Raw genomic sequence first — 26708 nt, forward strand, 5'->3', positions numbered from 1 at the left:
CTGTTTAATGCATGGGCTGAAATCACCAGTATCAACTTCCTTCTTGAGGATGGGGAGGAAAGAGACAGACAGAGAGGAGAAGGGACCGTGGATCTTTCTGGAACCCGACTTCCGTAGCTTCCCTGGGGCCGCCCGGGGGGATCGGCCCCCACGGCGGGTTTTGCTCCACAGCCAGGGGTTCATGTAGTGATTGAATCTCAGCATCTTGTCCATAAATCAATGAGAAAAAAACAAGAGAAAAAAAACTTGCACCTCCAAACACTTTTCAGAAGATCCATATATATATATTTTTTGTAAAAGCCCTGAGAGAAGGAGAAAGAGAATCAACACGATGTGTAGGAACAAGGCAGCCGGACAGGCAGACTAAGCTAGGGTTTCACCCGGAGTCGGGACAATCACAAATTTCACAGTTTAATATTGGGGAGGGTGCAGAACAAACAGAAACATTTCTCAGCCTCACTAGTAAGATGTGGCAAGACCTCATGACTACGGGGGCAGACGCAGGCTAAGTAAAGCTTTGAATCGATCGTGATTATTGCAAGCACACCGGTCCGCCGCGCCCCCGCCGCCGGGCCCCCCCCACGGCCGTGAGCTCAGGCTGGGGAGCAGCGGGGCGGGACGAAGCACGAGGAACCCAAATAATAACAACGAAAATCAACAACCACCATCATGAAAAGGCAGGGGCGCCCGAGCGGGCCCTCCTGCTGGGGCCGAGGGACCCGGGGCCTCGGTGCCGCCACCCCCACCCGTCCTTCCACGCAGGGGAGCACCAGCCGTCCCCCCGCCCGAACCTCCACCTTCCTTCCACACAGGGGGCGGTCAGCGTTTGGCCACCAGAACAGGTGAAAAAGTGGATAGAAAGGGTCCGTGTGTCTCTGTGCGCACCGGTGGGAAGGAAGGGAGAACCCGGAAAGGGGCAGGGCGCTGGTGGGGCGCGGGGGGCTCCGGGGCAGGGCCAGGTGTCCTGGAGGTGCGGCTGGAGGGCAGGACGCTGGACACGCTCAGCTACAGTAGCGTCTGCTCCTCTCGCTGCTGGCAGCCGCGGGGAGGGGTCTAGTTTGCTCGTGGAAAACAAAGAAAAGTTCCTGCCTTTCGCACCCAGGGGTCGCGGCTACGTTCGGCGAGCACGACCCCCACCCGCAGGAAGGTAAACCTATTCTCCTCCTCCACCGTGCATGTGCAGCTTATCACCAGTAGTATTTCCTCGCTTCGCAGAGACGGGCGCGGGCAGGCGGCTCGGCGGCTCGCAGGAAGACGGCGCCCCCTCCCTGCCGCGCGCAGGGCCGGCGGCCCCGGAAGAAAGGCTTGTCCTAAGTACAGTAGAAGGGCGGCCACCCGAGGGTGTCACGGACAGAGCTTACGAGGGACCCGGGCGTTCGGGCCTCCAGGACAAATATTGCCCATTTGTTTCTGCTGACTGCAGAGACCAGCAAAGTGATGATCCAAAAATAATAATAATAATATTAATAATACATATACCAAAAAGGGGGGGGGGCAGAGAGGCAGCCCCTGAGCGCGTTCTCCGCAGGCAAACTTCTCCGAACGTCGGCGGAGGTCTCCAAGCGTCCATAGTCGCGGCAGCGGCCAGCGGGCGGGCCGGAGGCGAGGCCGGCCCATCCCCTCGGGAGCTGGGCCCGCCTGTCTGCCTCCCTGGGGCCGGCCCGGCCGGCCGCTGGCGCGCGGAGAAGAGCGGCCACAGGGAGCAGCCTCCGCTCTGGCGGCCGGCGCGGGCGTCACCTCTCTGCTTCCAGTTGTCGGGGCGGCGGGCGAGGCGGCGGCTCCGGGGCACGGACGGCAGCACAGAGCGGCCAGCGCGGGCGCCACGCGGCACAGGAGGGCACGTTAATGCTTGGCGGACGACGTCCTCTCCGGAGAATTCATGGAACACCTGCTCGGCTCGAAGTCGTCCTGGGAGAACGCCGCCCTGCAGGGCTGGGGGCTGGAAAGTAGTTAAGGCACTGACCGCGGAGCTGGGCTCCGGGCGGGAAGCCACGGCACGGGGACGCCGCTCTGGTCCGGCCGTCCCTCCCGATGGTGATGGGCACCGGGATGCCTCGGGAAGTCCAGACTCGGGACGCTTTGCTCTGCTGGCTCTGTGCGCGCCGGGCGGCGGCCATCACTCCATGCCCAGGAGCGGCGAGGCCCCGTCGGCCGTGGCCAGGACGGGGTGGGCGGGCCGCCTGCCCGGCGGCTCCTGCGGGTCCTGGGCCGGGGCCACCGGGCTCTCGCGCTCAGCGTCCCCCCGAGACGCCGGCTCCCGGGGGCTGGCCGCGGCCCTGGGGGCACTCCGGCCGGCCTCCTTCCGGCTCCTGGTGATGGCTGGGTGGGGGGCGGCCAGGCGGGCGGCCTCGGCCTCGCTCTCTGACACGGCGTTGGTGCCGCTGTGGGTGGACTCGCTGCCACTGTCGTCCTCGGCCCGCTCGTCCCTGTCGCTGTCCTTCCCGTGCTGCTCGGTGGGCCGGGCCTTCTGGTGGACCCGCTGGTGGCGAACCAGGCTGTGCTTCAGGGTGAAGGTGCGCTCGCAGGTCTGGCACTTGTATGGCCGCTCTCCTGGGGGAAGAGGAGCCGTCAGGGCCCTCCCGGCTGTGCACGGGGGCCCGGACAGCAGTGGCGCCCCCAGACCCAGCTCAGCCCCAGCTGCAGGAGCCCAGAAGTCTCTGCGAAGCCAAGTCCTGCAGCTCCCCCTCCCCCAACACAGACCCCAGGAACCCCCACCCCGCGGCTGAGCTGCCTGCAGGAGGCAGGAGACCCTGGGAATAGGTGTGGGGAGCTGGCGTGTGTGGTGCAGGGACAGGTGTGGGGGTGGGGTGCAGGTACGAATGCAGGGGAGCAGGTGTGTGGGCAGCAGAGGCCCTGGCTGGGCGGCACAGGGTGCCTGCTGGGACACAGGCTGGCGTAGGTTTAGACCGGGGTGGGTGAGAAGGCAACCTGCCTTTTGGGGGCTCAGGCTTACGTCTGGAAACTCTTTCCAGCAGACCCAGAGCCCCAGGGAGCAGGTGGTCAGGGGGCAGGGACCCCGAGCTTGCCAGGCCCTGCTGTGTGCACCCCGAGGTCCTTCTCCGGGGGCGAGCGGGGAGGCCGGGAGGGCGGCAGGGCCGGGCTGGCTCACCTGTGTGGGAGCGCATGTGGCGGGTCAGGTCCTGCAGCGACCAGAAGCGCTTGTTGCACACGCTGCAGACCTTCTTCCTCTTGTCCGCCTTGCTGGCCGCGCCCCGTGGCGAGTCCGTCTTTGGCTTCCTGTCCTCGTCGCTCTTCTCCGAGGGCTTCTTCTCGGCTGGGCCTTCCCCGTCAGAGGCGCCCTCCGCCTCCTCGCCTGGCTTCTCGGCAGAGGCTTCCGGCGAGGACTCCCCGTTGGCCGGGGGCTCTGGGGCCGAGGGACCGGCAGGCTTCTCCTCCGGCTCGGGACCCGGGGGGCCATCGGGGGCCCCCTCGTCCGCCCCGCCCGCAGCCTGGGCCTCGTCCCGGGGCCCCTCGCGCCCGTGGGCCTTCCGGTGGCGGCTCAGGGTCCCCAGGAACTTGAAGCTCTTGCCGCAGGCGTCGCAGGCGTGCTTCTGGTCCTGCTGGGTGGGGCCCCCGCCGCCCGCGGCCAGCTTGAAGCCCATCAGCCTGCTGGCCAGGTTCAGGTCCAGGCTCTTGTTGCTGACGGTGTCCTCCTCGGGGCCGTCCGCCTCCTCGTCCCGTTCCTCCGCGCTGTGCCTGTCCTCTGGCTCCGGGGTCCCCGCGGCCGCCCCGTCCTCCCCGTCGAGGACCGTGCTGGCGGCGCCCTGGGCCCCCACCTCTGTGGGCTGCTCTGCCTCCAGGCTGGCTTCCGGGGCCCCCTCCGCTGGCTGCTCCTTCTCCCTGGAGGTGAGGTCCAGCGCGTGGGCTCCGGCGGCCGGCGTCTCCACGTCTGACTGGCTGTCTGTGGGGACATGCACAGGGGTGGGTGAGTCTAAGGACGCCAACAAGCCTCCTCCAAGGGTCCCCGGCTGCCCACATCCCCACCCAGTGAAGACGGCACCCATCCGAATGCTCGGCGACGGAGTCCTGGGGCCAAGGCCAAGCGGGGCTGAACCTACAAGGGACAGACCCTCCCACCACGTCCACACGAGAGGCTCAGGATGGGGAGCTGCAAGGAGTCTGGGCAGCACAGACAGGACAGAGGAGAGGAGAGCGGGTGTGTCCAGAGACACAGCCCATGGCGGCGAGGAAGCTGAGCTGTGGTTACTTGTCCAGAGCAAGATGATCCCAACAGGCCACACGCAGACCTCCCGGCCGGCAGCCACGGGTCAGCCAGGAGAGCCCCCATCTGGCTCACCCCTGACCCTTGTAGAACCACATGTGACCGCCTCCCGTGTCCATGGGATGAGCTGGACCCGGAGTGAAGCTGGCTACTTTCCTACGTGCCCTGACCGCGGAGCCCAACTCACTGAGACCCGCGATTCCACCAGAGGCCAGTGGCCCAGGATGGCTGCGGGGGCCCCTAGGGACACCCCTCCTTGTGCCTCCCTCCCCACAGCAGATGTGGAACCATGCAGAGTCCCGCTGGACCCTCGGCCAGCTCACCGGAGGACACCCCCAGCCACACCTGCACCCGCTCCCCTCACCGGTTCTGTTCTGTGCAAGCCTTGGCGGCCACCGAGCACTGCAAAGGAAGCAAATAACCACAGCGAGACTCTAAGTCTCCAACACGATTATCTGAAAATCACTCCAAGCCCTGAGGAAGACGCTGAGGATAACAAGCCAAGGGCCAGGCCAGATTCCAAGTGGCCACTAAGTGCTCGTCCCCTCAAATCCTCCCAAGAGTCCCCACTACAAGGGCTCGGCATACGCTCTGCGGTCTACGAGGATGACGACCCAGACGCCGAGTCTCTCTGGGCAGTCACACCAGAGACACCAGCGCCCCATCTCGGAGCCCGCACGCTGTTTCTTCTTCTCCACCCGATTATTTAAAGGCTTTCACTGCTGGGAATACAACGGAGTCGACAAACCTCCAGCAAGGGCCAGAATGAACTCTGACGGCAAACCCAAGGAGCCAGTGAAGACCAGGGGGGCCCTGCCACGCGGCCTGTTCGGGGGCGTGGGGGCCGGCTCCCTGCCCCACCCCCGCGGTGCTGGTTGCACTGGACTTGGTGGTGGTGGTGGCCGGGGGGGTCGGTAGCAGAGGCCCAGGCCCTGGGGCACCAAGCGAACCCCAGACTGAGCCCTTTCCAGGCAGGAGCGCCCACCTGTCAGGGCCACGCCTTAATCTGGTACTGCCCCGGGCAGCGGCCGCCAGATGGGCAATGTACTTGGCCTGGGGGCTTCTGGCTGGGGGGGCCAGTGTGGAGGGGGATGGCCCGGGCACCTCTGCCCCCAGAATGCCAGGGGGAATCTGGCTGGTGGCCTCTGAAGACTGGCCCGGCCACAGCGGCACGGCGTCCCATGGGGGAAATCCCCGGGGCGCTTTCACCACAGACGAGAGACGAAGTCAGGCCCTGGACTCGTTTAAGGGACCCCACGCCGCTTCCTGCCCGCCCTGCTCCCAGGGCTCTCCAGCCTGACCCCCGACCTGACCGCCGCCTGAGGGCCCACGCCCCGTTCAGCCACAGGCCGCGCCTGTGCTCAGTGGGCTCAGCTGTCGCCAAGAACCACCGACTGCGGGCGGGGGCTGTGGGGACGTGGAGGCACAGCCCGTGAGCGCAAATTTCTGGCCAAATGCTGCCAGGAGAGTGTGAGCCTTGTGCCGCGCTGAGGTCAGAGACGCCTCGAGTGGCACCATCCTGCAGGCCGCCTGGGACAGCACGGCCCCAGCGGGGGACCCTCCGCCGGATCCAGAACAGGCCTGTGGCTCCCTGCACCGCCTGCCAGCCCCTCCCTCCCAGGGCTGAGCCCCCGGGCAGTGCACCCGGCTGGTGCGGCTGGAGCCCCAGGGGCAGCCGGCCAGGGAGAAGACATAGTCTGCTCGCACCACTTCTGTGGGGTCGGGCCTGGGTCCGCCGGACAACACAGCTCCCACCCCCGCTCCCAGGGGCACCAGGCAGTGAGGAAGGGCCCACGCCCAGGACATGCAGGACCCGCGGAGGACGGCCAAGCGGCAGGCGTGCACGGTAACAGGGGGCAGAGCCCAGGCAGCTGGAGGGACACATGCTGACCACACGCGGGCTGTGGGGGCCAGGTGGGGACACTCCAGGCCGGGGGAGGCGCGTCAGCCAGAGAGGCGAGGGCGGCTTGGCCAAGCGGAGGCGGGAGGGAGGCACGCGGGCGCCTCGAGCCGCGGGTTTCCACTCGGCAGAGACCCTTGCCGCCTGCCCTCGGGCTGGGAGTCGCCCCCAGGGGCCCGGGCGGCTCGGCACCGAGGCGCTACCTGGGCTCTGGTGGGGTCCAGCATCACTCTCGTGGGCCTGGGGGATAAGCCCGTTTCTTCTCGGGGAGTGGTCGGTAAGTCCGTGCTTGCGCAACTGGTGGCGTTCACAGTTAGACTTGGTGGAAAAGATGGCGTCGCAAGTCTGACAAGGGAAGGGTTTCTGACCTGAAGCAGGAAAAAAACACACATTTATCTGCGCTTAGGGCTGGGACAGAGGGACCCGTCCCCCCGCGGCGCCATCCACCAAGCACATGGTGCACCCTGCGCCCCAAACACGGCACAGCCTGGACAGAGGGTCCTCCCTCCCTGCTGGGCTGCGGCCCTCCCTACTGGGGAGCTGCGAAGGAGCGGGCAGACAGGGCGGGGAGAGGTGCCGGGTGGAAGGACTCGCCCCCTGCCTGGAGGGGTGCCCTGGCCGGCAGGGGGACCCGCTGGCTGTGCTGATGCCCGGGGCACCTGCCAGGGGCCTGGTCCCTGACAGTGGAAGGTGGGTCCTGGGAGCGGGCTCCACAGGGCGGCCGAGGCCGCCTCCCCATGCAGCAAGTGCGTCCCCCCAGCCGCAGGCCGGCGCGTCCTGCCTGGACACTCAGATCCGTGCCGAGTCTGGAAAAGAACGTGGCCGCGGCCTGGCCTGGCCAGGGCCGTGTCCCCACAGCAACGGCCCGGGCCCTGCAGTGAGCATCCTGTGGGCATGGACGGGGGGACACCGTGCGGAGTATGGTCGCAGCTCCGGCAAAGTGGGGTGTCTGGAGTCTGCGGCCTCGGCCTGACCGCCCCCACCTCCCAGTGTGCAGGCAAGCCCAGCACTGGCGGCCACTCTCCAGAGGCTCCAGAGAGCGAGAGGCCCCAGAAACACCCCGCGGGACCTGCCCTCACCCCACGCGTCCAAAGGCTTCTCCCCAAGTTTTCTTTCCTTCTGCCTCTGGCAGACGAGCACCGAGGCTGCCGAAAGAGCTGCCCTGCCCCCAAGGCTGCTGGCCAGCAGGCACTGCCGCCAGGGCCGTGGGCGCTTAGCACAGCGCCCTGCGGCGTTGGGGCGGTGGGAGGGGATGCTGGCGGGAGGAGGGGAGGTTGGCGGGGAGGAGAAACGCAGCGAGGACCTCTGTGAGCGAGCGCGGGGCTCCGGGCACCACTGGGGCGGCCCCTTCCTGTCCTGCGGAGTGTTCCGGCTCCTCCGGGTGCCTGGAAACACGTGAGGCTAGGGAGGAAGGGCAGGAAGGGCAGCCCCAGAGCTCCCTCCCACAGAGACGGGGCAGGCCGGGGAGGCCCAGCAGGAAGAGGGCGCAGGCAGGTGGGGCAAAGCCGGCTTCTTCCAGGACTCGGTTTCTGGGTCCCAAGCCAGGCGAGGCCTCAGGAGCCTGGGGGCCCTGTCCCCCTTCTTCACGCTGCCTGTCCGGGGCGCGTGGGTTGGAGGCAGCAGTGACCAGCACCCATCCCAGGTTCCGTCACCTGAGGTCAGTGGCGGCCACGCACGGTCTCACTGCCGGTCAGTCATTCTGCTCACCTTTCCCTGTGCCCCAGTCTTCAGCCAGATACCACCATGGAGAGGAAAACACACCCCCCATCCGGGCCTGGGGGCTGCCTGCTGTTCAGCACCCAGCAGGGGCTCAGAACTCACCCCCACCCCAACTGTGCAGGGGCCAGAGATGCAGTCCAGGGCTGGCTGTGGCCAGCGAGCTGGGATCTGAGCTTTCACACAAGGATTACGGAGGAACCGTCCTGGGGCCGTCACAGAGTCTGTTTACTGCCTGCATCTCACACAGGCGCCTGTCTGCTCTGAAGTCTGGGGGTGGGGGCAGCTCCTGGGGAGCCTTGGGCTCCAACCCAGAGAATGAAATGTCCCCACGGAGTGCTGGACGTGGCCGAGCATGCGCCAACACCCGAGCCGGGGGTGGGGGGGGCGGGCACGTGGTTGCTGGAACCTGCTCACCTAAGCCAGCACGGACAGGCACCCCTCCCCCCGTCTCAATTCAGGGGCGCACGCCAGAGAGCCAGGGCACCCCCGGATGGGCCTGGCAAGGACACTGCCCAACAGCAGCCACTGAACATCTCCGGTCAAGGTCGATGGCGTGGCCGAAACTGCCAGCTCCCAGAAGACAAGATGGAACAGGTGGGCGAGCCCTGCAACCTCGCGTTCTCTCCGACACACAGGCAGTGCCAGCCGGACGCACGAGCCGGCACCTGCTGGGACCTCCTCCGCCAAAGTCCTTGTTTCCCTGGCAGAGTGGACCCTTGGTGGGGGCTCTGCACTTGGGTGGCTGCCCAGCTCCAACACCCAGTCCTGACCCGCCATTGCACCCTGACTGCTGGCCTCAGTTTACCAATATGCCGAAGCAGGGCTCAGGGAGGCAGGCCGAGGCCTGTGTCCAGACAGCGGGCACCCGGCCAAGGTGGCGTGGGAAGCTGACCCCTGCTGTGGACGCTGGCGCCCCAGGCCAGCACTGACTGCTTCGGCCTTGGCTTCCTCCCAGCAAGCGTGGATGTGCCCATTGCTGCCTGGAAGGGCTCTTCCCACGCGGGACGCGTCCTCCAGGGTAGCACCCACAAGGCCAGGTCGGTGCGGAGGGGAGGGCAGCGGCATTCCCCCCACCACCACCCTGTTAGATGTACAGCTGGATTTCCCACAGCTGAGACGCGGGCGTTCAGGCTACAACAGCAGACATGACCGGCAGCTCGCTGACCAGGGAAACGGAGGCCAGATGAGAAGCAGGCAGAAGAGCCCAACACATCCTCTCCGAAGAAGGCCCAGCGTCGCCCGCCCCAGGGCAGTGAAATCAAGCCAGCGGGACCACCTCGTGCACTGTACCAGGGAGCCCAGAAACATGTGCTGGGGAGGGGGATGCAGCCGCCTACACCGTGGGGAGTGGATGGTCGGCCCCCGGGGACGATGAGGCGGGGCTTCTCGAAGTTTTAAAAACACATCAACCAAAGGCCTCCCTGGGGAGGCAGGGGGTAAGTCTCAGCGCTATCAAGCATTGCCAGCCATCACGGCCTGAGTCTATCCCCAGCCAGGGAGTGACCCACAGGGCGCAGCAGACCTCTCCTGTCTCCCCACTGCTCCCCTCGCAGTGGATTTCAGTCAGTCTGCCTGTTCTGCTCCCCACTCCGTCTCTCCTGAGTCCTCTCACCCCCTGCACCTCTGGCCTGTACCCCAGTTCTTATATTCTTAAATAAATAAATTTTTAATACATCTACCATATGACTCAGCGATCTCACGCCTTGAGGTGTATGTGAAGAAGCAAAGTCACTTATTCTAAGGGGTGACTGCACCCCAGTGTTCACTGCAGCGCTGTCCACAAGTCAAGTTAGGGAAACAACTTGAGTGCCCAGGGACAAAGCAGCAGATCAGCAAGATGCGGTGGATACACACAGCGGGGTACTATGTGGCCATAAAAGCTGAGCGCCTGCCCTCTGTGACAGAGACGGACCTGGAGGGAGGGTGCTGAGGGACATGAGTCAGACGGAGCAAGACAAGCACCAGGTGGTGTCGCTCATACGTGGAGAACAGAGAAACCAAACAAAGGAATAGCCAAAACCAAACCAGTAACAGCCCCCAAGACCCGCTCCGGACTCAAGGCTGCAGTCGCGGGGAGGAGGGACGCACCGGGAGGGCCCAGGCTATGGAGGACTGTGGTCGTGGCGTTGACACACTGCTACGGAAGGGAGCCTGACCCGGGGACCACGCAGTGCGGTGGACCAGTGGTACCCCATCAAAAATCAATGCCGGAAAAAAAAAAAAAATCAAATCAATGCCGGCAAGGGAGAGCCCAGCTCTCCAGGGGGCTGCATCCGTGCATCATGGCACCCACCCTGAGCACCCCAACCAGGGAGCCACGGCACTGCGGGAACAGGCGGCAGCAACCAGGGGTCACGTGCAGGGCAGAGGGAGGGTGGGGAGGGAGACAGGGGTGGGCAGCAGGAGGGTGGTGGGGGCAGTGGGGAGGGTGATGGGGGGTAGCAGGGAGGGTGTCCCGGGCTCAGCAAAGCCCTGGGTTCACCTCCACCCCAAACCTTCACACCAGCTGCCCTCCTGGCTGTGTCCCCGCAGGCGGCAGGCACGCCCCAGCCCCAGGAGAGGCGGGGGAGCCGAGGGCCTCGACCCCTGTCCTCTAGAAACACCTACCTTCGCCCTCCCTGCACCCTTGGGGGGCTCGGACCCCGAGGTCAGCCTCAAAGCTGCGGCTACAGGGGAACCTTGCCCTCCCCCCATCTCTGCGCCGGCAAGGCTCTGCGGCAAGGGGGTGGTGGGAAGGGTCCCAGATGCGAGCCCCCTGACCCCCAAGTGCGCCCCGCGGCCCCTTACCAGTGTGGGTGAGCAGGTGGCGCTGCAGGGAGCTGGCCCAGGGGAAGACGCGCGGGCAGTGGGGGCAGGCGATCTTCTGCAGGCAGCCGGCGTAGGAGTTGCGCCTGGCCCGCAGCCCCGGCTCCTCGGGGGGCCCGCCCGGCTCCTCGTCGCTGGCCCCGGCGTGCTCGGTGGGCGCCCCGGCCACCCCGTCCTGGGCGTCATCCTCAGCCGTCTGCAGGAACGGGCTGAACTTGTTGGTGTCTGTGGTGGCCAGCATCTTCTCGATGCTGGCGAACTCCCCGCTCGAGTCCAGGTCCACCCCACCACTGCCTGCGCGGGGCCGGCTCCTGGCCCCCCTTTTCCGGCCCCTCTTTTTGGACAGCCCAGCGGGCCCCGGCTCGGGGGGCGAGGCCGCCTCGGGGCTGCTGGCGGCGGGGGGCGGGTCACAAGAGTCCTTGGGGCTGGCAGAGCCGGCGGGGGCGCTTCTGGGGGTGGGGCCTCCCGAGCCCTCTGGGAAGGGGCCGTTACTGCCTGTGGCGGGGGGCGCAGGGTCGGCTCCGGGCTTGGCTTTCAGCAAGGTGGGGGCTGAGGACACGGACGAGATGATCTGAGCGATGGAGGCCAGTGGGGGCAGCTCCTCCGACGCGGGGGGCTTTGGCAAGAGCAAGGGGGGCTTGGGGCGCAAGGGCCGCAGCAGGGCCGGGCTGCTGAGGAGGGTGGAGCCCCCCAGCAGCGGGGAGCTGTTGACCAAGGCGGAGGAGTAGATGGGCACGGCCAGCTGGACGGCACCCTGCAGGGGCTGCCCCTGCCCTTCCAAGGCGGAGGCCACAGCAGCGGGGGCCGCCTGCTTCTCCAGGACCCCGTTGGGCCCCGGGGCCAGGGGCAAGGCAGGGCCGGTGGGTGGACAGGGGCCGGGCTCCGCGCTGCCTGCTTCCTGCTCCGGTCTCCTGGCCTCCCCGGGGGCCGCCGGCTCCTTGTCGGCCCTGCGCGGGTTCTTGGGGATGGACAGGTCGATGGGTTCCATGGAACAGTCGTAGGGCCCTGAGGCAGCGGCGCTCAGGAAGGAGGTGGCCCCCTCCTGCTTCACGGGCACCAGGGCCAGGCCCTTCTGGGAGAAGTCCAGGGGCTCGCCGAAGTCCACGGGGAAGCCGCTGGCTGGCTCCAGCTTGATGGCCACGTGTGGCAGCGGCGGGGCAGGGCCGGCGTGCAGGAAGCCGTTCTGGGGCTCGAGGAAGGCGGCCAGGGGCTTGCACTCGCCGGCGCCGGGGGCCGGGCCGGGCAGGTCGTCGGCCGCCAGCACGTAGCTGTCGATGTCCTGCTCGGGCACGTGCAGGTGCTGCTTGAGCACGTGGTGCACGCAGTTGCGGCGCGCGGTGAAGGCGGCGCTGCACTCCCGGCACTCGAAGGGCTTGCGCGCGCGGGGCCCGGGGCGCGCGCAGTGGGTGCGCATATGCACACGCAGCGCGCGGTGGTGCTGCAGGTCCCGGCCGCACAGGCGGCACACGGTGTCGGGCGCGCAGAAGGCGTCCACCAGCTCGGCCGCGCTGCTGGCCACGTACTCAATGTTCCTCTCGATGTCCTTGCGCGTGGCCTTGAGGTGCTTCTTGCGCAGGTGGCGCTCGCAGTTGGCCTTGACGGTGAAGGGGTAGTGGCAGATCTTGCAGATGTAGGGCCGCTCGCCGCTGTGCGTGCGCAGGTGGCGGATGAGCGCGGCCTTGTCAGCCGCGATGTAGTCGCAGATGTTGCACTGGTAGGGCGAGATGCCCAGGTGTGAGCGCACGTGTGCGCGCAGCACGCCCGAGAACGCGAACACCTGGTTGCAGAAGCGGCAGGGGTACAGCACCTTGCGCATGGCCGGCGTCTTCTTGCTGCCGCCGGGGCCAGCCATGATGGCCTTGAAGTCTCCCTCGGTGATCTCCTGCTTGATCTTGGCGTCCATGCTCAGGGGCAGCAGGGCCTCCAGGAGGCTGTCCTGCTCCAGCTGTGCCTTCATCTCGGCGGGGCCGGGGAGCTCCACCCGCGGGGGCTGCAGGAAGAGGGGGGCGGCCGCGCTGACCTGGACGCCCGACTTGGACTGCAGCAGGTGCGCGTGGGAGGCGGCCTCCACGGAGCCCTTGAGCAGCCTCAGGGGCGGAGGCGGCAGGCTGGGGCTGGTGCAGCCGGGGGAGGCCTGCTGGGTGTTGACGAGCGGCGGGGGCGTGGATGTGGCCACCACCGTGCGTGGGGCCACCAGGGGCTTTGGCTTCAGCGGGGGCATGTGCTTGAAGATGGCCTGCAGGGGCGCGGCGGCAGGGGCCTTGGACAGAGGCGGGAGCGTGATCTGCGGGGGGGCCGAGGCCGCCATCTTCAGGATCTGCTGGATGTCCGCCAGCTCCATGGCTGACTCCCCAGAGATGGGCTTGACCACGATGCTGCTGTCGGGCTGGATGATGAAGCCCTTCTGGAAGGGCTGCAGGGACAGGCGCTTCACGCCCTCCTTGGAGGCGGGGAGCACGGCCAGGGAGGCGGCCTCCAGGGCGGACAGCCCCAGCATGGCGGCGCAGCCGGGGTCCTGAGGTAGCGGGCACCTGAGCGCCTGCAGCTGGATGGCCTGGTTATCGTCGGGCAGCGGCTCCTCGGCCAGGGCCGGCCTGGCGTCCTTGGTGGGCTGCAGGCCCAGGGCGGCCAGGAAGGCCTTCTGGTCGCAGGCGTCACCGGCGGGGGCCTGGGTGGGCGGCCCCTCCCGCCCCGGCTCGGTGGCGTGGGTCTGCCGGTGCAGGGCCAGTGAGGCGGGCATGGGGAAGGCCTTGTCGCAGGCGTCACACACGAAGCGGTGGTGCTCGCTGATGCTCCTGCGCAGGTTGTTCTCGCACCAGGCCTGGGCGTGGGGTGGGGGGAAGGGGGAGAGCGAGAGGGGCATTGAGAGACGCTCCCAGACCCAAGCACCAGCGCCTTGCTCCCCGCCCTGCAGCCGCCAGCTGCCACTCCTGCTGCTGCTCTGAAGCCCCCTGGTGCCGAGGTCGGCCTGACCAGGCACGGGTCCCAGTGCTGCGGGAGAGAGCACCAAGGGTGGCCGGCACACCCCAGGAGGGAGAGCTGCTTCTCGTCCCGAGACGGGAGCACCGAGCCACCGCTGGAGGGAGGCCAGGGACGTGGTGATGGCTGCAGGTGGCCGGGACAGCCGTGACAAGTGGCAGTCTTAGTTTGGGGCATCTGTCTGAAAAGCAGCCCCAGGACGCACTGGGACGGTCGTGCCCTGGGCTACAGGGCTGACCAGGACACGGTCCATCCCCGCCACAGACACTGTGTGTTCACAAGGGAAGGCAGAATGGCATTTATGGTAAAAGGGGCGGCCCAGGAGGGTCACGCAGAGGACGAGTCAGAAAAACCTGGATAGAGAGTGGACACCACCACATCCAGGAGTGACGTGAGGAAACACAGCAAAGGAGCAGATAAGGCCAGTTAACTGTAAACCAGAGGACGCTGATGACCAGACTGAGATTAAGGGGGTTGGGGGTGGTGTCAGGGAAGCTGGGGGCTGAAAAAGACAGGACAGGCGATAGATGTCTATGCAGTTATGTAGACAGACAGGTGATGGATGGACAGGTAAGACAGATGACAGACAGAGAGAAGACACAAGAGAAGCAGCGTCTTGGGAGTGCAGGAGTGGGCAGCCCGGGCAGCCAGGCGAGTGTGTGGTCAGGGGGTGCTGCGTGGTGATGGCTGCAGGTGGCCGGGACAGCTGTGACAAGTGGCAGTCTTATTTTGGGGCATCTGTCTGAAAAGCAGCCCCAGGACGCACTGGGACGGTCGTGCCCTGGGCTACAGGGCTGACCAGGACACAGTCCATCCCCGCCACAGACACTGTGTGTTCACAAGGGAAGGCAGAATGGCATTTATGGTAAAAGGGGCAGACGGACGGGTGCGTACGGGCAACACCTGACACCCCAGAGGCGTCCATACGTGCACTAATCCTGTGACCTTGCAGTTGGTATACCTAAAGGATCTCAGTTTTGGGATCTTCTACCTCAATTCTTAAAAACTGGGAAGAGGGGGCCTCCCTGGTGGTGCAAGGGGTTAAGACGCAACCTATAAAGCTGTCCGCAGCACGAGTTCAATCCCCGGCCAGGGAGCTGCCCACATGGCGCGGCAGACCTCTCCTGTCTCCCCGCGGCTCCCCTCAGCAGTGGGTTTCAGTCAGTCTGCCTGTTTTGTTCCCCTCTCTGTCTCTGGTGAATCTTCTCACCCTCAAACCCCGCACACTTCTGGCCAAAAAATGGGAAGAACCATTTCAAAGCAGGTGTTTTGTAAGCAAAGAAGCCCAGGTCAGCTCAGCAAGGACCCAGGAGCAGCCACGGGTGAGCGGGGCTTCCCGTGTGTTAATACAAGCCCACAGCAGATAAAAGCCTCACAAGACGGGGCAGGAAGACGGGGCAGGCCACACTGACAGTTGGGACAAGGTGTCACTGAAACAGCCAACACTGACAGCGTCTGAAGGCGTGGGCACGTGGAGGCACGTGGGGGCACGGCCACGGGGGTCCGCTACCTGGGAGATCCGGGGGAACTTCCGGCAGGAGAAGTCGGTGAAGCCCAGGTCGTGGAAGCCGGCGGGGATCGAAGGGTTGTTCTGGATGAAAGGCCGGCCCATGGCGTCCCTGGGGAGCTGCTTGTGGACCAGCGCGTTGTGGCGGAGCAGTCCTCGGTGGGTACGGAAGGTGACACAGCAGATGTCACACCTAGTGCGGAGGAGACAGCCCGGGTTCAGCCCCGCCTTCATGGGGGCTCCACTCGGGGCGGGCACTGGGAGCTGCCCGCTCCATGCCCGTCCCGCCAACTCCCTGATGCCCCGTCTCTGCAGCCGGCACAGCTGGGGGCCGGAGTCCCTGAGCCCAGCACCCTGCGGGCAGCTGGGCCCCCACCCGGAGTGAGGCCCCAAGCATCACCCGGAGTGAGGCCCCAAGCCATCACCGCGGTGGCCGGTGAGAAGCAAAGGCCCGACGTGAGCCAGGCTGGGCCCACCCTCACGGGCTGAGCCTGCCCCTCTGGAGAGCGTCGTAAGTCACCGAGATGGGCCAGCCCAGGGTCCTGGCCTCACCGACCAGAATAGGCACCGCCAATGACACCTCAGCCACCACGCCTGCCACCACCCAGCCACGGGAGCACCGAAGGCCGTGGGTAGAGGGCTGGGCCCAGGGAGGCCTGTCTAGCCGGGGCACTGAGCGGAGGAGTCAGGGACAAGGTGGGCACCAGCGCCAGCTCAGAGATGCTCCGACCCAGCCAGAGCCTCACGGGAGGAGCAGCCGGGGTGGGAGGGAGGAGGGGCTGCAGGGGCCAGAGGAGCACCCGCCAGTCACCCCCGACGCAGCGGGACCGTTTCCGACGGGGAAGCCGCAACACTGGAGGCAGACGGACGGGGCCGCACATGCTCCCGAGGCTGGCGGGCGGGCTCGGCCCCCTCTCAGCTAGGCCACGCTGGACCCGGCGCCGGGTAGTGGCAAGTGGGCCGGGTCCCTGGCCGGAGAGGCGGCCGTGCGCCGGTCACTCTGGGGAGACCAGGTCTCCGGCTCACGAGGGTGTTTCAGCCGGGACTGACATTCCTTTTTACAGGGATTTCACGCTTCGTTGTCCTGGCTCAGTCTCCAGGGGCCAGGGGGGTGGGCGACAGCCCTGCCGAGCCCCTCGCACACGCACTCCTCCCCCGCCGGCCAACAGCTGCACTAATCTCCCCAGTTGCCGGGAGCAACGGTGACCGGCAGCAACAGGGCCTGGCCAGCCCCCGCCCCACAGCGCCAGTGCCCACACCCCGCAGGCAGTGGGCATGTCGGGCCCCCCGGGGCCTGTCCTTCCTCGCGCGCGGCTCAGCCTCACAGCGGCCCTGGTTGGGACACCAAGGCCCAGGCTCCCAGGTGGGGCCCAGGCCGGTGACTCGATCCCGCAGGAGATGGGGAAGGGGGTGCAGAGAAACACCCGAGGGGTCGGGAGCAGCTCCAGGTCCCACCTTCCCCGAGCCCCGGTGGGGCCCCACACCCTCGACCCCACTAGACGGAAGGGGCTGCCCTCAAGTCTAGAACCTCACGGCCAAGGCCAGCCCGGGAGGCCTGGATGGGGGGAACAGCCCAGAGTGGACGGGGAGGTCAGGGAGCCTCTCCCACAACCTGAGGTGCCTGTCCCTCCCCCGCCCGGGCGCCCGTCTTCCTTCACAAACGTGTCCTGGCTGCTCAGCCGGGCGGGCGCTGGCCTGGCCTCTCCTGGTCTCTTGAGGGCCGGGAGCCTCTCGCCCAGCACCGTCCTGCTCCCACCCGCTGGCCGGGAGTGCGGCCACCTCCAGCCCAGATGCCCCACTCACCAGCCCCGACCGCAGCCGGGGAGCAGGGAGGTCACCCCAGAGACGCAGAACAAGGACAGCCCCCCCCCCCGCCCCCAGCGCAGCCCCCACCTGAGCGGGTTGTCGGAGTGGGTCTCCAGGTGGGTCTCCAGGCCATACTTGCAGACGAACTCCTTGAAGCATATGGGGCAGTGAAACACCTCGTCACCCGCCTTCTCTAGGTCTCCCGACTGCCCGTCTTCCACCATCTGCGGGAGAGGGATGCAGAGGTGTCAAAAAAGGAGGCCCCCCACCTCCTGCAAGGTGTGACCAGCCTCACTTACACCCCTCCCCTCGAGCCGCTGCAAGCCCCTCGCCCTCCCTCCCTCCCCCGCCCACCTCCTGCCTGCTGCCCGACCTGCCCCCTCGGCCACTGCTGAGGACCAGCAGGCAAGGCCGAGGGCAGTGCCCACGGGGGTGGCCGACCTTCTTGGCGGGCCCCGGGTCCTCCTTCTCTGACTCGGCATCGTGGCTCAGCTTCCTCTTAGACGACAGCCTCCGGCGTTTCAGGGGGGACGGAGGGGCGGCCGAGGGGGTGCCGTGGGGGTCCTTCTCGTGGATCTTCATGTGTCTGCAGGGGACGCACACGGCGGTCAGCAGAGCACCAGTGGCCCGCGCCTTCCCCAAGCAGCCGCCTGCGGAGTCATCCCCATTGGGAGGCGGGCGCCACCAGCACCGCAGGTGCTAAACCCCTTGCGCTCTCTGCTGGCAGCAGAGGGGGAGTCCCTGAGGCCCCCCCTGCGCTCTCCCTGTGTCTGGGGGTCCGCCCAGAAGGGCCGGCCTAGCACAGAGGCTTGGTGGCCCCGTGCAGAGGAGGAAATGTGGCCTCTGCTGTTCCTCCTCTCGGCGCCCAAGGGTGTCCAGACACCGGCAGGGAGGCCCCAGGCTCCACGGCCGCCTGCCGGGCCCTGGCCCCGCGTGTGACCCCAGACGGCCTCAACCCGCACACAGCAGCAGCCGCAAGTGCCCGGCGTCAACCTCGTTTGCCGCCTCTGGGTGTCCACCCGACCCCATCTCATCGCAGGAGGACCCTGGGGTTCCCACCCCTGTCCCAGGGGTGCTCAGTAACAGCAGGCAGAGGCAGGGTGAGCGAGGACCGAGGGGCGTCTGCCCGGCCATGGGTGACAGTGGCAGCGGGCATGAGGCTGGGCACCCACGGCACCCCCTTCACCATCACGACGGCCTTGCCCCTAAGACCCCCGCCCCGCTCGGGAGTTGGGGTGAGCAGACTTGTATGAGGGTGTAAACACACTGACAGGGGCGGGGCTTCAGTAAAAGACACCCCAAAATGAACACTGAGCACTCGGGCCCTCCTCCCCCCTGCGGGAGAACAGCGTGTGCACTCAGAGCCAGGAGCTGGGTGGGAGCCAGCACCCACTGAAAGTCCTCCCGTGAAGCAGCTGGGCCAGGGAGGATGCTGTTGGAGCACCCACTCAGAGCAAATGCCCCAAAGCCACCGGTGAGGCCGGCCAGTCCCAAGGACCCTCGCCCCCGGCCTCGCCCCCACACCGGAACGTCCCGTGCACCGAGCTCAGGTGTGCACTTGCAGGAGCGCCGAGCACCGGCTCACCGGGGCAGCAGGCAGGCAGATTTCAGAGAAAGGTCATGTGTGAACAGAACAGCACCCAGAGGGCCTTCCTGCCGGTGCCTGCAGCCACGGCCGCTGGGACGGGGTGCACTGGGGCCCCGCCAAGGGACCCCGGGAACCCTATAGGGGCGCCAGGGAGGGCAGCCGCCTTCTAGCAACCGGCTGGGGGAGGTAGGGGCTGTTCTGTCATAGAGAACTGGGGGGGGCTGGGAGGAGAGGGCCACGTCCCAACCCAGTTGAGCCCCATCCTGGCGAGGACCTCAACCGTCCTCTGTACGAGGCTTGTGTAAGCGCCGAGAACCATGCCCCAGGCGCCGTCCCCATTACGCAACTGAGCCTCTCCCCAAGGCGGCCAGCAAGACCCTGAGCCCAGGCCCCCCGGTGGCTCGTAGGCCCTGGGGGAGGGGTGCTCTGGGGTGACGGGCACAGACTAAGGCTTGTGTGGCTGCTCCCCACTCAGGGAGTGAGTGTTGCTGGAATCACCTTCCTTGACAAATCAGAGAAGGCTGCCAGGGAGGGGGCAGGTCTGCCTGTGGCCAGCACTGGCTTGTTCAGGCCAAACAGGTCGGGCAGGCTGCAGTCAGACAAAAGCGGAGAGAGACAGACCCTGGCAGGCCTGGGGAGGAAGCCAGGGCCTGGCCTGCAGGGCTGCAGCCACCCTCTCCCCACGCATGGCCCCCTTTAAACTAAACAGGACCCTCTCTGGGGTCTGGCGCATCCCGGACAGGGATGGTGTGGGAGGGCGCGCAGCTTGGCCCAGGGGCAGCTGGGGCCCTCGTCCCGCCCCCACTGCCTGGCACCGCCTCGCTGCTGCCGTGACCTAATTCCCAGCTCTCAGCAAGGCCTGGAGTCAGGTGCAGACAAGCACGGAGGCGCTACGTCTTGACGCTGCTCACCAGATGCAGCCGGTGGAGCTGAGCTTTCGAAATATTCCAACAAGATGTGTCAGGAACGCTGGCCTCCCTGCTTGCAGGAGATGCCCCTGCCCCAGAACCAGCGAGAAACACAGGCCCCAGCGCTGCCCCAGTGCAGAACGGCGGCCCTGTCTGCCCCATAGCCGCTGCACCCAGCCGGCGGGGCGGGGGCGCGAGGGGAGCTGCCAGGCGCTGGAGCACGTGTCCACCCGGAAGCCGTAGGAGCGTGCCTGGTCCTCAGAGAGATGCAGGACCAGAGGGGCGCCAGCCACAGAACTGGCCGAGTGTCTGCTAAGAAAAAGCAGCAAGCCACGCTGACCACCGCCGGCCCCGCAGATGGCTAAGGGGCGTCAGGAAGGAACCAGGAGGGACGGGCACACACAGGAGGGAAGCCCCGAGATCCGCCCGCCAAGCGAGGTCGGGGTGCGTGGAAGGGGCCTGTTTCCCATGTTCTGCTGCTTCTGTCGCAAGGACAGCCCTGGGTCGGGTCGCCCTGGCCTGCTGCCTGCGGAAGAGACTGGCTTCCACGCTCCTGGTTTCTAAAACGCAGAGCAGGATTCTGAGAAGGGCCCGGGACACCCCTCGGAGGACACGAGGGCAAATCTGCACCCAAAACACAAGCACAGATGAGGCAGCACCCCTGCTGGGTGCAGATAACGGGGGTCTGCACAGCGGGGGAGGGAGCAGGCCCCACAGACAGCCGACCCCAGAATAGCCCTGGTCCAGACCCCACGGCATCCGCCCCAGAGTGAAGGGCCAGCTGACGCTCATGCGGGGCAGAGAAGGGAGCCGCTGAGTGTGTGACGTGCTGGAGGCCACGCCTCCCTCCAGCTCTGGAGTCTCACGGTGCCCATGAAGATGGTGGCGTGGAGCCGGCCATCCGTGTCTCAGCCGCCCGGGAGGCAAACGAGGCCTGACTGTGGGAAGACGGGGAGCCATGCAGAGCTGGGGCCAGAGACGTGTGTAGTGACGGCTCCGTGATGCACAGGGCGCGATGGGGAAACACTCAAGTGTGGGGGGCCAGATTTTGCGGGGACCCTTCCTGCTACGGGAAACGTTTCAAAGGGAGCCGATGCTTGGGTGTGTGGCGTGCAGATATCTTCCTGCCTCTGGGCTGTCCTTGAACGCAGCCACCTGTTCCTCTGCATCCACGGGTGTGCCAAGGCCGGCCAGGGTTCAGCGACAGCACGCAGGCCCCGTCTCTGTCCAGCGGTGTTTGCGTCCAGCGTGCTGGGAACACCTAAGCCTCTGGACCCGAAGACGCATCTCCAAGGGCCCCTCAGGCTTCCCCCACCTGCCAGGGTCACGCCCCCTGCAGAGCTGTTTACAACCTGGACGTGGCAACACCATGTGCCTGGCCACAGCGCGGCCACCTTGGCCACCAGGAGGACCAGGCGCTGCCCTTTCCAGCAACCTGGGGGAGCTCAGGGAAAGGGGTTGCAGCACCAGGTCAGTGTGGCAGGCGCTGGACACGCCACGTGGGGAGGGGGCGGCATGACCAGCACAATTCTTAGCAAAACACCAGGAAACACTCACATGCCCGACCAGGGCTCGCAGCAAGAGAACACTCAAGACGGCAGACAGTCGGACAGACCCTTGTCTGGAGAGGACACAACGGCCACCTGCACAGGAGGACACGCCGGGAAGAAGCGGAAGGGAGAAGAGGGAGTTGGGGCCGGGCGGCAGGGATGTAAACCCACCGGGTGGTGGCCTGGCCTGCTCGAAACAAAGTCACTGCCCCGGAGCCCGCCGTCCGCTGTCACTGTCCCAGCACAGGACCAGCATGGTGCCCTGTGCGTGATCCCGGCACCCCGTCCCGGATTCGCCCCTGTGCTGCTTGTGTGTGCTGCGTAGAGAGCTGACGTTCTCACACTGCAGGAAAGATCCATTTCTCACGGATGGAGGGTGCGGTCGGTGCCGTTTATAAGTGGCTATGGATAATGTCTTTTGAGAGCGGGCCTTGGGGGCCTCCTGGCCTGACTTTGGGCTTGTTCTGCTGTGATCTCGCAGGACGCCTCGACTCGGAGGAGGGGGTAGCTGCTGGGCCGAGTTTCAGCTCTCATGGTGCAGGAATCTCTTTTAATTGTTCTCTACCTGGACGGTCAGAGCTCAGGCTGGAGGGTGTGGCCTCTGGGGTGTCACATAGGAGCCACAGTCCCTTCTGTCCCCATCCAGGGAGCACGGTGACGCCTCTGAGCACCCCTGGCACCCACAGCCACCTGTTACTCCTCTTGGGAACGAAGCCACGGCAGTGAGGTTTGGGAGGAAGATTTTCAAACCTCAAAAACGTGCGAATCCAGGGTCAGGAAGGGCAGCTTGGAAGCCGGCACCTGTGGCAGCAACACCAGGGGAAGACGGCCCCTCACCGACTCCCATGCCTGGCTGCTCCCGGGCGCCCCCGGCCTCTGTGAGCCAGGGGCACTGGGGGATGGTGTTGGCTGGTCAGCTACTGCCAGGCGAGCATGCCCTCATGGTCAGCAGTGCCCTAGTTGTGAAGCCTGTTCCCTGCCAGGACAGCCATGAGGGTCCAGATGTGCTGGGCCCCAGGACGAAGGGCCAGACAGGGCAGCGGCGGAGGAGCAAGTCACTCTCAAGGCGCAGCTACAGAGAGCAGCCCCCACCGGGGAACTCTGGGGTCCATGTGGGAGGCAGGCCCCCAGGCCTGAGCCTCTGGGACAAGGAAATCAGAAGATACTTCGGGATGCGATGGAAAAGGATACACAAGACTCAAAAACTTACAGGATGCAGGCAAAGCAAGCGTGGGGTGGGGTGGAGGGGGTTGGGGACGCTGCGATAAATGCTCTCCAAGGAGAATCCCTGGAGTCTGCCTGCACCACGCCTGAGTGTGCGCGCCCTGCTAAAGCCTCACTTCGAACTCAAAAAAATGTTCTCCAGCTACTAATCCCACTTTCTACCTTAAAACACCGGGGAAGAAGAGAAAGTACATCTGAGAGAGCGGAAGGAAGAGGAAATCATCTTTACAGTGAAAAGCAAGGAAACAGCAAACAGAAAAGCCACAGCGGAAAATCAGCGCAGCGAAAGGCAGTTTCTTCGAAAAGACGAATGTTGATGGGCTGGGCTGACTAAGGAGGGAGAGCGCGGACAGTCAAGTGAGCAACCGCGGGAGAGCGCGCGGACGCTGACCTCACGGACTAACCAGAGCTGAGGGGTGCGGGGAGCAGACGCCAGCCAACGAGGTAACTTCTGAGAAACGGCCATTCTCGGAATGGCCACAGGACCGAGTGGCTGATGGGGAGCGGGGAGCCCGCACGGAGCAGCCACACACGCGCATTTAGAAACGACCCAGCCATTTGGAAACTTCTCGGAAGAAAAGCCCACAGGAGGTTTCGCCGGTGATTCTACCAAAGTGTTAAAGATTAACCCCCACTCCCCCAAACACAGGAGGGCGGCCCACTTCCCCGCTGGCGCCGTGGGCAGCATCACCTGACACGGAAGCCGGAGAACACGGGGCAGCAACGCCGCCCTCCGTGAGCCGGCACGACCCCACGAGCGCCAGGCCGGCTCATCACCAGAGGGAGGCGACTGCGCCGTGACCGTGACCGAGCGAGCTCCGGAGTCCGCTGAGCTCCTCGCCCCACAGAGCAGTGCGCCGAAGCCACACGACTGCCGGCTCGGCCGCAGGAAAGGCCTCTGACAAGCCCGACTCCCTTCCGTGACAGAAGCGCTCGGCAAGGCAGGAAAAGAGGGGATGCCCTCCGAGTGATAAAGGGCATTTCTGAAAAACCCACAAGGAACCGAGTCAATGGGAAAGGCTGATGCTTTCTCCCGCATCAGGAAAAAAGACAAGGGTGTCCTTTCTTTCCACTGTTACCCAACATGGCACCGGAGGGCCTGGCCAGGGCAAACAGGAATAAGATACGGAGCAGAAGTAAGAAAACAGGAGAAAGAAGGACGAGCGACTATGCTGGCGTCGGAGGAACACAGGAGACTGACCACCTCTGCCGGCGGCTGGCCGGAGCCGCCACAGAAACCCTCAGGACGCGGTGCTGGGGCTGCGCTGGGCGGGCCGGGAGCAATGGCGGGGGCTATGGGGGGAGGGGCAGCCTTCCTCGGGGCTGTCTTACCCTGGCCCCCTTCCATGCACCACCCTCCTCTCACCAAAAGGTGAAAACCATCAGGGCTCCCTCCTGCCCATTGCTTGTGTTTCAACAATCTGCAGTAACCAAAAAAAAAGGGTCCACATGTCATGCCGGCGACCCCGCAGTCCTCTCCCAAGAGTTGACCGAGAAAACGAAAACAGGGCCCATGCGTGCCGGAAGGCCACAGCAGCCCCACTCACATTGTTAGGGGGAAAAGGATGTCCCAAAGCAAATTCCATACAGGCTTTGTGGACTCCACCCCCACCCCAGGCCAAAGCCAAAGACACTGGGAACTCCACATCCCATCACCACCCAAGGGAAGGTGGCTGGGACCTGAGGGTGGGGTGAAGCAGCCAGGTGGATACAAAAGGCAGACACGTGGGCTTTGGGGGGCGCTCTCTCTCTCTCCATTTTGGGCTCTCGGCCAGCTTGCAGCGTCCGGTCAGCTCTGAGAGGGACTTTGGGTTTCCAGGTCGTCGGATCGGGTAGGACGCATGAAAGACTTTATTTCCCTATTTTCTCCCTGAGTTGTACCTTTTCCTTATTTCTTTTTCTCTTGTAAATAAACCTTTTATTAACCCTTTTGTGTGTGTCTGTAGTAGAGTATTCATAAGTCCCTTTAAAGCGCACGGGTGAGGACCCACAGCCAGGAACCCGTTTAATATCGGGGCTGCCCTATAACAACGACAGCCCAAGGGGACAGCCTGGAGCCACGACAGGGGCCAGGGCCAGGGCCGGCCTCGCAGCAGATGCTCCTGAAGGGGGTCAGGCGTCAAGGCCCACAGGGGGGCGACACTGTGCACGGGTCCACGCTGGGCAGGATGGGAGGTGGACAGGCGAGGGTGGGTGGCTGCGGGGACAAGTGTGTCCCATGATGACCAGTGCCCCTGGTGAATGTCTTAACTGTGCCGCACACACCTGCAGCCTGGGGGACACAGGGCAGGCAGGGACGCGGCTGCAGGTGTGGCCAGCCATGGTTGTGGCCAGCCACAGACTCGGCCTCACAAAGGATATCTTCCTCATTGGGGGTGGCCGGGCCAAGAGCGGGGTCTCCCGGAGGATGGTGAGCAGTGGGTCAGGGCCAACACAGCCCCTGGGGTCCTTCACCATCACAAGCAAGTGTGTGTGTGGACACAGTGGGCAGGACCCAGGCAAAGAAGGCAGATGACCGTACCCAAACACTCCCAGGAGAGGCGGGGAGCTCAGGGCGGGGGTGCGCCCAGGGAAAGCTCTGCAGGATGTCTCTGAAACACGGACGCTCCTCACGAAGTCACAGCTCAGGGCGGCGAGAGCCACACGCTGCCCGCCCTGTCCCTGCAGGGAACCAGCACCTGCCTCTGGCACCCAGAGCACTGACTTCCAGGAGCACAGACCCAGAAGCCCGCAGGCCTTTGGCGTGGCCTAATACAGACACGCTAATGATTATGGATCATGTTGGGCCTCCCTGGGGACGCAGGGGTTAGTCTCAGCACTATCAAGCCATCAGCAGCCACCAGAGTCTGAGTTCGATCCCCGGCCAGGGAGCTACCCACACGGTGCAGCAGACCTCTCCTGTCTCCCCTCAGCAGTGAATTTCAGTGGATCTGCCTGCTCTGCTCCCCACTGTCTCTGGTGACTCCTCTCATCCCCCGCACCTCTGGCCTGTACCCCAGTTCTTGTATGCATAAATTAATCTTTAAAAAAAAAAGATAATGTCCATCGAGCGCTGGCCAGGCCAAGAACTATGTCAAATCACAACCCCAAGTCCTCACCCTGGTTCCTTGGCCCAGAGGTGGACACTGTTAAAGCTCACTTTAAAGAGAGAGACGGGGAGGAACCAGAGCTGACTCCAGGTGGGGCACTTACAGGAGGCGGGGCTGGGACCTGGCATTGGCGTATGACACCGAACCCGGGATGCAAGCACACACCTGCGTGCCCACACCTGCAGCCCGAGCAGCACACCTGTGTGCCCCGAGCCGTTGGCCGGCTCGTGAAATGATTGTGGGGAATACACTGCACCATCTCATCTAACACCTATGTCACTCTACCTCAATTCCATAAGACTGTCCATTTCCTTTTGAAATAAAGCACAGAGAATGTCAGACCTCAAGCCACCCCTGGGGACAGGGGCACGGAGGTTTGCAAACTGGGTCACACACCCCAGTCCCCTCCAGCAGCCGCTGCCAGGGGAAGGGTGAGGCGTGAGGGGTGAGCAGGGCACGGTGGAGAGGGAGGAGCCCTGCCTGGGCCCAGGGAGGCCGTCAGGCCCCAAAGCCGCCCTAAAAGGTCCAGCCAGGTGTCCCCAGGCCGGCAGCTCCATGGGCCCTGCCCTGCAGACCTGTGCAGCTGTGCACCCACTCTGTCCCGCCCCCTGTAAAAAAAAAAAAACCAAAAAACCAAACCCCCAAAAGTGAGTTTTAAAAAAGGCAGCAGCCCTTTGAGCAGAAGGGAATTTGGAAAATACAAATGCCTGATTTTTTCAGGAAGTGAAATGGGACCCTTTTCGAAAACTGCTAGAGTCCGGCGTCCCTAAAATGTGCAAAAAAGCTATTCCAAGGAGTCCTTCTGCCGAGCCTGACACGCGTCCTACCACGTCTAGGGACTCCCACCTGCCCGGCCCAGCTCCGCCTCCGGAAGCAGAGCCCCCACCGTCCAGGCTCCTCTTCCTTCCCTTTATCCTCTTATCCCCGAGCTCCAGGAGCAGGTCACAAAGGCCCCAGGAAGTGCTGGCCAGGAGTCACCGCGGGGCCCAAGGGGACAGCCCCCCACCCCGCGTGGCCCCGGCCCCACCTGTGCATGTTCCCGTTGGTGGTGAAGGACTGCCCACACACCCCGCACTTGTAGGGCCGCTCGCCCGAGTGCACCAGCATGTGGCGGTCCAGGGAGCTGGCCGAGCTCAGCGACTTGCCGCAGATGCTGCAGGCGTGGTCGGCCCCGCCGGTGTCCGTGTTGTGCTGTGGGACACAAGGGGAGCGGTCACTTGGGGAGACGGCTGGAGGGCCCCCAGGAGCAGGGAGGGGGCAGGGCACCGATGCCCGGCGCTGTCTGCGGCTAAACCCGGGTTTGGGACGCTCCTGCGGGTGCGGGGAGGTGGCTGCGCGGGGCCGCTCCGAGGCCGGGGGAGAGACTCCCAGGACCGTTTCCAGGTGAGGGGGGAGCTGCAGCCAGCCCCGA

At 65.3% G+C, this 26708-nt stretch overlaps 1 protein-coding gene across 3 annotated transcripts in view; it reads right to left on the bottom strand.

Annotated features, from left to right (window-relative positions):
- Positions 1-2116: 2116 nt before the first annotated feature.
- The window catches only part of RREB1 (ras responsive element binding protein 1), a gene marked incomplete at its 3' end in the record, with an annotated part of 28092 nt that continues 3500 nt past the window's right edge, over positions 2117-26708 (bottom strand). Inside the window, exons 3-10 of one of the 3 annotated variants that reach the window (XM_084228383.1) lie at positions 26325-26488; positions 17380-17524; positions 17026-17162; positions 15136-15325; positions 10629-13467; positions 6326-6490; positions 3110-3901; positions 2117-2550 (exon numbers count right to left, since the gene is read on the bottom strand). In XM_084228383.1, the coding sequence (XP_084084509.1) occupies positions 2117-2550; positions 3110-3901; positions 6326-6490; positions 10629-13467; positions 15136-15325; positions 17026-17162; positions 17380-17524; positions 26325-26488 (4866 nt within the window). The remainder of the gene's footprint in view (positions 2551-3109; positions 3902-6325; positions 6491-10628; positions 13468-15135; positions 15326-17025; positions 17163-17379; positions 17525-26324; positions 26489-26708) is intronic. The other 2 variants (XM_084228384.1, XM_084228385.1) reach the window with 2 other exon arrangements.

Source organism: Talpa europaea, assembly GCF_964194135.1.
Source record: "Talpa europaea genome assembly, chromosome: 2".
Taxonomy (NCBI): domain Eukaryota; kingdom Metazoa; phylum Chordata; class Mammalia; order Eulipotyphla; family Talpidae; genus Talpa; species Talpa europaea.